This window comes from Pipistrellus hanaki (assembly GCF_964339955.1).
Source record: "Pipistrellus hanaki genome assembly, chromosome: 6".
Classification (NCBI taxonomy): Eukaryota; Metazoa; Chordata; class Mammalia; order Chiroptera; family Vespertilionidae; genus Pipistrellus; species Pipistrellus hanaki.
In genome coordinates, this window is record NC_140508.1 from 34,497,685 (window position 1) to 34,510,580 (window position 12,896).

The 12,896-nt window shown below is 37.8% G+C and overlaps 1 protein-coding gene across 2 annotated transcripts in view; it reads left to right on the top strand.

The window, feature by feature from the left end:
* Positions 1-12,896, top strand: part of ASXL1 (ASXL transcriptional regulator 1) — a 71,665-nt gene that overhangs the window by 6,343 nt on the left and 52,426 nt on the right. Inside the window, exons 2-3 of one of the 2 annotated variants that reach the window (XM_084888545.1) lie at positions 46-128; positions 3,270-3,378. In XM_084888545.1, coding sequence (XP_084744671.1) covers positions 46-128; positions 3,270-3,378 — 192 coding nt within the window. Of the gene's footprint in view, positions 1-45; positions 129-1,364; positions 1,392-3,269; positions 3,379-12,896 lie in introns of those variants that run through there. The other variant, XM_084888546.1, reaches the window with a different exon arrangement.

Here is a 12,896-nt window from a genome sequence, read left to right on the forward strand (position 1 = left end):
TAATGGAAATAATATACTGAATTCAGAGCATTTGTATTTCTTCAGGTACTAGAGAACTATTCGGATGCTCCGATGACACCAAAACAGATTCTGCAGGTGATAGAAGCAGAAGGACTAAAGGAAATGAGGTTTGTATTGCTTTCGTTGCTTAACATGAGGGTTTCATAGGGCATATGTCTAGTTATATAGTGATAACTCCACATGTTTGTGGGTTATGTTGAAAATCTGTTCCTACGGTGCGATGTAACACAATTTTCGCCGTAAGTTGGAACCCACCTACCTAAGCACCTACATCACTCACATGGAGCACATACCCAGCAGTAATGAAGTGAAATAGTAAAAAAAATTTAAAAGAAAGATAACAATTCCTGACTTTTACTTGTGGTAAACAAATAGCACAAAACATAAAGCACATATGTTGAAATGACGGAACTTTTTTTTTTTTTTTTTAATAAATGGGGGTGGTGATATAACCACGAAACAACGTATGTCGAGTCCGATGTAATACACACTCACACACACACACACACAAAGTCATGTGCCTGGTAGTAATGTGGAACCATTTTAGGTTGTATGTCCTCCCAAGTGTAGGTGGGAGTGTGGATATCCATTTGTTTTTATCAGAGGTCCAGTGGCTTTCCCCATCCTTGTTCTCCCTTATATCTTGACAGTGGAGCTTGTTTTTTGTGTAAGGAGCCTGCACATTTTTCTTGTACTCTATTTTTTAAGTTTTGATAATAGGGGAGGTGTGGACTCTGATGGGGCTGTATTGGTCTAAAAGTACCCTTTTCTCTATACTGTATCTCTGAAGTTGTTTGTTTCAGGATCAAAGAAGGGTGGTTTCATCACCATAAACCCAAGGATCTTTTTTCCCCCTCCTACTGATTCTGACCATTTATGATATGAATATAGTAAATTGGGGATGACCTTGCTTTTGTTATGCTATGACCTTGATTTTGTTATTCTATGATGTAATTTTCTTGGAGAAGCAGCAAGTTAGAAACACAAAAGGAATTGCAGGCATGAAAACCAATGACTAGTTTTCTTTTAAATGAAAGAGGAGAGTTTTAACAGTCTCTTCTTTCGACTCAGAATAAACAGCATATATTTTTGCTGGTTAAGCTTTAGCTTCTTGGAATTGACATTTTAGGGTTAAAAGATACTCACTTTTCAGTTACCAATTCAAACATTCTCAAGTTGACATTTTGTAGGGGGGAGAAGATCAGGATTATCTAAATCACATTCATTTAAATAGCACCTATGCATTATTTAGTGTTATAATTGTGCTTTATTTTTGTTTTTATGGGCTATTTCCCATCATGCTGTCGTCTGCATTGCTGTTGGACCACTATGTCTATAGAAGGTAAATTAGTCCCTTCGGGACAGATGGGGTTAAGAACCTTAACTTCTTTCTGCTTCTTGCTATTTTTAAAAAAATATACTTTTATTGATTTCAGATAACGAGTAACGAGAGGGAATCATGGATTGGCTGCCTCCTGCACACCTCCTACTAGGGATCGAGCCTGCAACCTGAAAATGTGCCCTTAACCGCAATAGAACCTGGGACCCTTCATTTCACAGGCCAATGCTCCATCCACTGAGCCAAACCAGCTTGGGCTGCTTCTTGCTCTTATATGAATTCTGAAGCAGTCATGGTGGCTGTGATGAGTGAGCAGCTTTGTAATTTGTAGACAGAGGCATAATATGTAGGAGTCACATTGTTCACAAAAAGATTCTGCCAACATTCCGTTCCCCTTGTAGCAGAGATTTTAGCACACCCACTTGATAAACCAGATTCTGCTCAAGGTTTCTTTTAGAGATTGGTTCTTCGTGAAAATTTTCTTAGTATCCAGTGTGTTCCAAAGCAGAATAAGTAATAGGTTTGTTTTTTTTTAATGCCTTTTTTAAACCCAATTATTTTTAACACTCTGCTAGTGCTAGTTCTAAAAAAATGCTGAGGTTTTACTTAATATATTTATATATTAAGGGGAGGGGAAAGAGAAGGTGCACAAGTGAATCCTACCACTAAGTACATGCTAGTGCCAAATTCAGTTAACATTAATAATGGGCAGTTATTGGTATTTTTGACATTTTCTATTTTAAGATCCAGTAAGTAGCCTTTCATTCACTGAATTGTCATTGTTTTGCAGCCTACTGTTGTAGCAAGGACAATGACATAACTTAATTTGTAATCTTTTTTAATTTTAATTTTTTAAATATATATTTTTATTGATTTCAGAGAGAAAGAGGGAGAGAGAGAGACAGAAATGCCCATGATGAGAGCTAATCATTGATTGGCCGCCACCTGCACACCCCGCATCGGGGATCAAGTCCGCAACCCTGGCGTGTACCCTGACTGAAATTGAACCTCAACCTCCTGGTTCATAGGTTGATGCTCACCCACTGAGCCGCACTGGAAGGGTTATGGCATCTTGTTTTTAGTTTAATGTTTGAGCACTGTTGGGTACCAAATCCATTTGACTTACTTTTATTTGTATTTTAAATACTTTCGTTTGTATTTCAAATTTTTAAAAAAATATATATATTTTATTGATTTTGTACAGAGAAGAAGGGAGAGAGATAGAGTTAGAAACATCGATGAGAGAGAGTCATCGATCAGCTGCCTCTTGCACACCCCCTACTGGGGATATGCCCGCAACCAAGGTACATGCCCTTGACCGGAATCGAACCCGGGACCCTTCAGTCCCCAAGCCGACGCTCTATCCATTGAGCCAAACCGGTCTCGGCTGTATTTCAAATTTAAGTGATTGCTCCAGGATCAATGATAGGTCATCTTAAGTCTTTCCTCTTCCCTGCAGAGGAAAAGCAAATGAGATACTGTTAATTTGTGTGCTTATTAGAAAATATTTAACTAGGGGGCAAAAAAGGTTTTTTTTCTTAGGATGGCACCATTCATCATGTTGCTTTTGTTTTTATAATGTTATGTGGCAGTTTCTGAGCATGATATAGATAGAGGCTAGAAAAGTTGGTTTTGTTTTTACAATAATTAATATTAAATTTTAATTAAAAAATTTAATTTAAATATTGGGTGATGTGTTTTTTTAAAACTCCTGAATTCTCTGGGTATGATATATGCGAATTCCATCTGTTACTCTTTTGCTACTTTCAAACTGGAATTGTGAAGGGATCTTTTTTTCCTATATTTCTTGCTCTGCTTCTTGAGTTAAGGAGTCAGAAAGTCTTATATCTTTGAGTAAATATGCATATGAACTTGCGTGACCCTCACCCATCCTTGTATGTTTTTACAGTGGGACATCCCCTCTCGCATGTCTCAATGCCATGCTACATTCCAATTCAAGAGGTGGAGAGGGACTATTTTATAAACTGCCTGGCCGAATCAGCCTTTTCACACTCAAGGTAAGTAATATAAACTCTGTTTTAATGTAGTGATCCTTAAGCTTATAGTGTGCATAAGAATCACCTGGTAGGTTTGGAATGAGGCCCATGAATTACATTTCTAATAAGCAAGCAGGTGGTGTTAATGCTGTTAGTCCTAAATGGCAATTGACTGAGAGATATTCTAATGTGAACAGGGAATTAGGAAATATTTAGTCATATCAGCTGTTGTGTCTATGTCTTTGTAGATAGTGTGCAATAGAGGAATAAGTGTGTATGTGGGGGTAAATTGCAGATGTTCCTTAATTAGAATTTTGTTTGTAATAATTGAAGGAAAAATTTCTGGGTAGCTAAAGTAAGATCTATTCTACACTATGGAAAATAACTGAGATGTGAACATACTTGTGGAAATTCAAAAACTCATTAGCATTTACTAAGTGACACTAATTACAAAGGAAGAGAACTTAAATCAGGTAGAATTCATAATAAAGCTTAAATGACAAGGTAATTATTTTTCTACCATTTACGATACACACACACACACACACACACACACATATATATATATGTATATATGTATATATGTATCTATATGTATATGACTGTCATTTAGGCCAGGAGATGGCAAGCTTTTTCTATAGAGGACCAGATAATATTTTAGGTTTTGTGGATCAGACTATATCTGTCAACTATTCAGCTCTGCCATTGTAGCAGGAAAGCAACCATAAGACAATGCACAAATGAATGGGCCTGGCTGTGTTCCAATAAAACTTTTAGAAAACGCAGCAGCAGTCCAGATTTGGCTTGGGGATGTCGTTTCCTGACTGCTGATGGAGACTTAGGATGACCTATTGACAATGAGGAAATTGAAAATTTGATGCTGACACTTATACTCTTCCATAATATAGTTTAAGCTACAGTAGTCCTTATTCAAATGTTTCCCTGTTAGTTTTGTTTACTTGTAGACTTGTTTTCTTTAATTCAATATTAAAAACTTGAGCAACTATATAACCTGCAGTCATAAAACTTGATCTCTGTGTATATATCAAGTGTATTATATGTTCAGATGTCTGTGCTGTTTTCTGTATTGTTATTATTTCTAATATTTATAACTTATTGGGTCTAGTAATAATTAATGTCGTTTTCTAATACTTTTTTAAAATCGAATTTATTTAAACAATACAACAAAATTTAATCAACAATATAGTTGCCGTTGTTTTCTACTACTTGTGCCCAACGCTCAGGAAGCATTTTAATCCCTCTGTTGTAAAATTCTTGTGATTTTGATGCAAAAAATTCGATCAATGCATTTTTGAGGCATTCTTCATTATTAAATTTTTTTCCAAGAAGAAAGTTTTGCAAAGGACGAAACAAATGGTAATCGGAAGGGGCAATATCAGGAGAATATGCAGGTTGAGGGAGAACTTCCCATTCCAACTGGCGCAGTTTTTCAGCAGTGATTCTTGCAGTATGCGGTCGTGCGTTATCATGGTGAAGAATTACGTACACCCTTCCAATTAATCAGCGCGGGTTCTTTTTCTCTTAAAGCTTGGGCTAACCTTTCCAATTGGGCACTATACACTGCACTTGTAATGGTTTGGTTAGATGGTAAAAGTTCATAATGAAGAATTCCTTTAAAATTCCACCAAACACACATCATCACTTTTTTCGCATGCAAGTCAGGTTTTGGCGTGGGCTGCGGAGCCTCATTTTTGTCCAACCATTGAGGCCGCCTTTTCAAATTAACATACAGCACCCATTCTTCATCTCCGGTAACAATTTGCTCTAAAAACGGCAAACGGTTTTGACGAGAGAGGAGCGACCTGCAAATTGTGACTCTTTGATTACGGTTGTTGTCGGTCAACTCATGAGGAACCCATTTTCCAAACTTTTGGACTTTGCCAAGTGCACGCAATTGATTGGAAATTGTTTTTTGTGAACAATTTAAAGTTGTCGCAAGCTCTTGTTGGGTAATTTGAGGATTTTGCACCAAAAGAGCTTGAAGAGCTTCTTGATCAAAATTGGACACACGGCCTCGACCACTCTTGTCATCTAACGAAAAATTTCCCTCGTGAAATTTCTCAAACCAACGCTGGCATTTTCTGGCGCTAACTGCATCTTGACCAAGAGCACTACAGATGTTTTTTGCAGCCTCACTTGCTTTTCTTCCTAATTGGAACTCGTAAAGCATGCAGTGGCGAATATGCTCTTCATCCGCCATCTTCTTAGCCCTAGTTCTGCAGCAAAAACCAAACCAAACACAAACTTTTTCAAGCAAAACTTGTTAATTGCACTTCACACATTCTGTAGATACCACGTGTTTGAAGGTTATGTCAATACAAGTCCACGCCAAGCAAGATTTTAAACGAATGTTTAAAAACCACATTAATTATTACTAGACCCAATATTTTGGTTGAGGAAGCATAATGTAATGTTAGGAACTGAGCTTTAGGAGAGAGATCCCTGAGTTCAAAACCAGCTTTGTAACCTGAGATGATTTAAATGTCTCTTTATGGTGGTATGTACATTCTTGTCACAGAATCAGTTCTTAATAAATGGTAGCTTTTATGGTATTTTTTTTTTTTTTTTAGGTTCCTCATCCTTAATGATAGTTTTCTATTTTATATTATATATGATGCAGTTTTGTGTAATTATGTGTAATTATAATGATCCATATTATACATATTGCAAATATAGAGGCTTCTTTTAAGATTCTTATTTTGTCATTGGTGTTTGCCAATTTAATTATAATGTGTCTTGGTGTTGGTCTTTTGGGGTTCATTTTGCTTGGGACTCTGAGATTCTTGGATTTGTGTGTTTTTCCTTCCCTATTAAAGTTTTGTCATTATTTCTTCAAACAGGTTTTCTATTTCTTGCTCAGTTTCCTCTCCTTCTGGTTCCCTTATTCAGATGTTGTTTTGTTTCGTGTTGTCCCAAAGTTCCCTTAGGCTCTCCTCTTGCTTTTTAATTTTTTTTCCTAGAAGCTGCTCTACTTGGGTATTTTTTTCTACCTTGTCTTCTAGCTCACTGATGTAGTCCTCTGCTTCTTCTAATCTATCTTCTCTTGATGCTTTCTATTGAGTTTTTTACAGGCGTGGTGTCATTTTTCATTTCTTCTTGGTTCTTTATTTCCTCTTGGTTCTTACACATATTGTCGAATTTGTCTTCCATTCTTTTCATCCACCTTATGACCATTTCTCTGAATTCTTTCTCTGACAGGTTGCTTGTTTCCATTTCGTTTACTTCCTTTTCTTTCATATGCGGGCTGTTTTTTTGTCTCCCCATGATCTCTCTTCTCCGGGTGTCTGGTTATGTAGTTCTCTCTCTGGCGAGCCACTGCAGGCAAAAACGGCAACAGTGGGGGCTGAGGTGATGATGCCCTTGTCTTCTCTGGAGGCTACAGAGGCAACACTCTCGCTGTCTTGCCTGTGTCCAGTAAGGTGGCGGATGGTGCGCAAGGACAGGGAGCCGGCTCCTCCTCAGCGACTCGGCTCTCTAGAGACTTCTTAATGACATAATTGTATTTTAAGAGGGAGAAGAAAAATACCCCTTTCTGTGAATACTGTGAAGGGTAGGAACTGAGTTTTGTTTTTCTAATAAATTTTTATTGATTGCTGAGACAGAAAGAGGGAGGGAGAGAGAGAGAGAAACATCAGTGATGAGAATCATTGATAGATTGGCTCCTGCATGGCTTGTACTGGGGATTGAACCCAATACCCAGGCCTTTGCTCTAACTGGGAATCAGTCCACCTCATGGTTCAAGGGTTGACACTCAACCACTGAGCCACACCAGCTGGGCAGAAACTTGAGTTTTATTTATCTTTGTAATTTGGCTTTGGGCAGAATGCTTGGCATGGTCCATGCTTTAGAAATATTTGAACTGAATTAAATTTTTCATTTTCATTTCAATATACCTATCTGAATAAACATAATTCTATGAATCTGCTGTAAACTTGGGGCATTCTGTTATTCTGCAGTGTCCTGCCTGACATGAGTTGATTGGAGATGTGCTCAGCATGTCCTCTCATCTGCCTTTGGCCTTGTTGCTTAATCTTCATAGTGCCTTGCTTGTTGGAGTTGTACATCACCACTCTGATGTTCTTTATGCTCTTTTGGGGGTAATGGTTTGCTTGTCCTGTTTCCCCAGTGAGACTGTAAACTCCTTGAGGGCAGAGATTAGTTCTTACTCATTTCAATATCCATTAGGATACCATGCAAAGTAGCTATCAAATAGATATATGATGAATGAATTAGTACATAATGGCTATATTCTGATACTTGATTATCCTTTTATTTGACATTTGATGATAAATACTGCTCACAATTTTAATGAAAATATTCCTACATCTGCCTTTGGCATCTAGCTCCTATCTCAGCTAAAATGAAAGGTATTTATTGCTATGGCTTTGGTAAAATTTTTGTTTGATTATCTGTTTGTGTCTGTTAATTTTGACCTGTTATAAAAGCAGTGTTTGCAAATGTAACAAAGTGAAAGTAATCTATAGATTCTGCTACCAGGAACCTAAATAATAATTTATAATGTATTTGAAAAAAGTTGGGTCATACTTTTCTTATAACTTTGATGTTTGCTTTAGTTTATTAATATATTTGCATGATGGTACATATAGATATACTTATTAAAAACTGTTAAAGGATTCTAGGTTATGAATGTGTTAAACATTAGTCTCTTGTTAAATGCCTCATTATTGCCATGCTCTCTTCCAGAAGCTGTGTAGGCATTTACTTTGTTATTTAGGAGTGAATAAGAAAGGGTGCCAAAAATCTGAAACAGCTGATTACCAACCTAGTCATTGATAACACAGGTCTGCCCAATAAACATTCAAGTTCAAGGTGGTGTTTAAACAAAAATGTTAACCCCTATTTAAAAAACATTTCTTTATTGATTTCAGAAAGCAAGGGAGAGGGAAAGAGTGCTAAAAACGTAAATTATGTGAGAGAATCATTGTTTGGCTACCTCTTGTACACCCTCCCAACTGGGGATTGAGCCCGCAATCCATGCATGTGCCCTTGACCAGAATCTAACTGGGGACTCTTCAGTCTGTAGGCTAGTGTTCTAGCCACTGAGCCAAACTGGCTAGGGACCCCATTTTTATTTTTTTCTTTTCTTTTTCTTTAAAAAGAATATCAAATGAAAATTTAAGGAGTACTCACTACAGTGAACACCCCCACTCATCCAGCTTTCTTTTTTATTCCAGCTGTCTTACTAATTGTTACAAATTTGCCACATTTGCTTTATCTCTCTCTACATTTCTTAAAAAAAATCAGAACCATCTGGAAGTGTTAACTAGTACTGGTATTTCACCCCTAAATATTTTAGAATGTATGTTGTAATAACAAAAACATTATTCTACATAACCACAACATCACATTCAGGAAACTTATATATAATCCTTTTATATAATAAAGAGCTAATATGCAAATAGTTGTCACGCCTTCACAGCATTATGCCATCACTCACTCAACAATGGGAGAGAGGAATGGGGATCAGCCAGGCACAAATGAGCTCTCGAGAGAGGAATGGGGACCATTTGGCCTAAATTTTCTCTCGTGTGTTAAGGAAAAGAGCATATTCAGAATGGCATCTTTTATAGTGGATCATCAAGGTCAAAATTATATTTATCTTCGTGGTTTTGCTACTTAGTTGAAAATAGAAGTTTTTTCAGTTGTGGGTACATTTGTGTAGCCTTGTCCATGATTACCAAAGGTTTTCTGATAAGATGGAGTCTTTTTGGGTATGCCAGGGTTCTTTCTCTAAAGTTGTTCTGGGTAATGTGACACAGTACATTTGACACTTTAATTAAAAAATTTTTTTTTTTTAATTTTTATTGAGTTTGTTAGGGCAACATTGGTTAATAAAATTATATAGGTTTCAACTATACAATTCTATAATCTACCATCTGTATATTATATATTGTATTGTCTTCATTCTAAGTAAGTCTCCTATTACTATTTATTCCCTCTTTGCCCTCTTCTACCTTCCCTTACCCTCCTTTCCCTCTGGTATTCACCATACTGTTGTCTGTCTACAAGTTTTTGTTTTGTTTTTTAATTCCTTACCCAAGTATATGTTTTTCCATTGATTAGGGGGAGAGAGAGAGAGAAACATCAATCTGTTCCTCACTCTTGCACTCTAGCTGGGATTGAACGTGCAACCTAGGTATGTGCTCTGACTAGGAATTGAACCCAATACCCTTCCATGCATTAATGATACTCTAACCACCATGCAACAGGGACAGGACATTTCCACCACCACCCCTTACTATTTCTTTCACTTTTTTCACCCAATCCCTCAACCTCCCTCTCTTCTGATAGCTGTCAGTCTGTTCTCTATCTGTGAGTCTGTTAATAGATGGCTTGCATCAGTCAGTTAGTCCTCAGGGATGTATGGGATAGAGGAAATCTGTCCATGCTTTGATTTGAGTTGCTTTCCTTAAGCTGTTCCTGAAGTTAGCTGTCATAGTCCATCATTGCTTGGTTAGAGGTAGGATTTATATAATTTTTTACAGTTGAGATTTCCTGTCCTATAAAACCTGTGAGTTCCTTTGTAGTATTCTACATTTTTAGGACCTTCATGTAGGACTACTATGTTTTTGTGATTTGGTGCTTTGTTGTTGGTAAGTAGTCATTCTAGCACTCACCATCAGGCATAATTGCAGTCATCTGAATATGGTTTTATTGTGGGATAATGCTTAAATCAAAATATCACTTAGGCCCTAGCCAGTTTGGCTCAGTGGATAGAGCGTCGGCCTGGGGACTGAAAGGTCCCGGGTTTGATTCTGGTCAAGCATGTACCTTGGCTGCGGGCACATCCCCAGTAGGGGGTGTGCAAGAGGCAGCTGATTGGTGATTCTCTCTCATCGATGTTTCCAACTCTCTATCCCTCTCTCTTCCTCTCTGTAAAAAAATCAATAAAATATATTTTTTTAAAAAGAATTTAAAAAAATGTCACTTATGGCTATTTTGACTTTATTAATCTCTCATGTGGCAATGTAGGCTCAGTCTTCAGGGTCTTTTAATTAAACTCAGTTTAATCTTTTAAATATATAATATAGGCTATTTAAAAACATAATCTTCTTTGTAAAAGAAGGAGGTGACTACACTTGAAGTATTCATCCATTAAAATCTACAGTTTACAAATAAAGGGTAAGCAATTAGAGGAACAGAGGGAAATAATTACTGTAGTCTCACAATGTTATTTGTAGAACTACAACTAAAATAATTCATATACTTCACATTTTCAGCAATTTCAGAACTCTATTATTATATACTGAGAATAAGTGGAGTAATCCTAGGTACAGATAAATTATTGAGTCTGTCATTTGAGAGGCAGTAGCAGAATCCATTTTGATTTTTTAAAAATATATTTTTATTGATTTCAGAAAGGAAGAGAGAGGGAGAGATAGAAACATCAATGATGAGAGAAAATCAGGGATTGGCTGCCTCCTGCATGCCTCCTACTGGGGGTTGTGCCCACAACCCTGGCATGTGCCCTTGACTGGAATTGAATCTGGGACTTCATGGCCAATACTCTATCCACTAAGCCAAACCAGTTAGGGTTTGATTTTTAAAAATACATATTTATATTGATTTCAGAGAAGAAGGGGGAGCGAGAGAGAGATAGAAACATCAATGATGCTGGGACTGGTTTGGCTCAGTGGATAGAGCGTCCGCCTGCAGACTGAAAGGTCCCGGGTTCGATTCCGGTCAAGGGCATGTACCTTGGTTGTGGGCGCATCCCCAGTAGGTGATGTGCAAGAGGCAGCTGATCGATGATTCTCTCATTGATGTTTCTAACTCTCTATCCCTCCCTCTTCCTCTCTGTGAAAAATCAATAAAATATATTTAAAAAAAAAAAAAAAAAGAAAAGAAAAAGAAACATCAGTGATGAGAGAGCATCATTGATGGGCTGCCTCCTGCATGCTCTGATTGGGGATTGAGCCCATAACCCACGCATGTGTCCCCTGACCGCAGGAATTGAACCATGAACTCCTGGTTTATAGGTTGACACTCAACCTCTGAGCTATATCAGCCAGGCCCATTTTGATTTTTGATAGGTACATAGCAAGCAGAGTGAGTGGTCTTTTAAGAATGCAGATCACATCATGTCAGTATCCTGACTGACCCTTGCTTGTCTCTCTGATCTGTTCTCCTAGCACTTTGGTGTCATTATACTTCAGCCACCCTAGCCTGTACTCTGTTTCTCAAACATCCTAAACTTGTGTCCCCATCAAAGCCATTGCACTTGCTGCCTAGAAAGCTCTGTGGTACCTTCTTATCATTTGGTTCTTTGTCCAAAAATATCTTCTCAGATACTTCCAGTCTAATTCTAATTACCAATCTAATTCCACAACATTATGAGTTGTTGTTTTTTAATACTAGAGGCCCAATGCAGCCCTGGCTTAGTCTGGAAGGTCATCCGGCTGTTCGGTCTAATTAGCATATTATGCTTTTATTATAGGTTATTATGAAAGATGTTTCATAGCACTATAGTATCAGAAATTACCTTGTTTGTTTGGTTACTTGGTTGTCTTTAGCCTCCTCCATTAGAATATAAGTGCAAGGGCTTTATTTTCACTGTATCTCCTATCTGGCACATAATACATATTGGCCGAATGAAAAGTAGAAGATGGCATCATCAAAATCTTAAGCCAGCTAGTTCTTGTAATTCACCTTTTATAGCAGTTTTATTATAGAACTAGAGGCCCGGTGCTCGAAAATTCATGTACTTGGGGGTGGGGGTGGGGGGTGTCCCTCAGCCTGCCCTGCTTCCTCTCAGAGTATGAGACCCCTTGGGGGACGTCTACCTGCCAGCTTAGGCCCGCTCCCTGGGGGATCGGGCTTAACCTAACAGTCAGACTTCCCTCTGGGAGCCCTTGGGGGATGTCCGACTGGCAGCATAGGCCCACTTTCTGCAGGGAGCGGGCCTAAGAGAGACTCTTGCCACCACTACTGCACTCACAGCTGTCAGCCTGGCTTGTGGCTGAGCAGAGCTCCTCTGGTGGGAATGCACTGACCACCAGGGAGGGGGCAGCTCCTTTATTGAGATCTGCCTCATGGTGATCAGTGCGCATCATTGCGACCAGTTGTTCTGTCGTTATGCTGTTAGGGTCAATTTGCAAATACCCTTTTATTATATAGAATATGCATATTTGGGGTTATTATTTCTTATGCTCTGCAAGTTGACTTTGAAAAACCTTTTTTTCTTGTCTCCTTTGAGCAGTTACAGATAAATCTGTGGGGGGGAAAAATCTGACATTATAAATAAATCTTTTTCAGATTAGAGCCATAATCTGGTTCCTCTTAACTGCTAAAGGCAGAAACTGAGCCATTAGAAACTATTTAAACATCTTAGATATGTTTTACATATCATGTTGTTACTTCTTTTTCTTGCTTGTTAGAAAAAAAATATTCTACTTCTGCCTAAAATGATAGTGACATTTTTAAAGTGTCATTTTTAAAGTCTGCGTTAACCTTATCAAATTTGTGATCTTTTAAATACTTATAATGGTAGAGTTTTG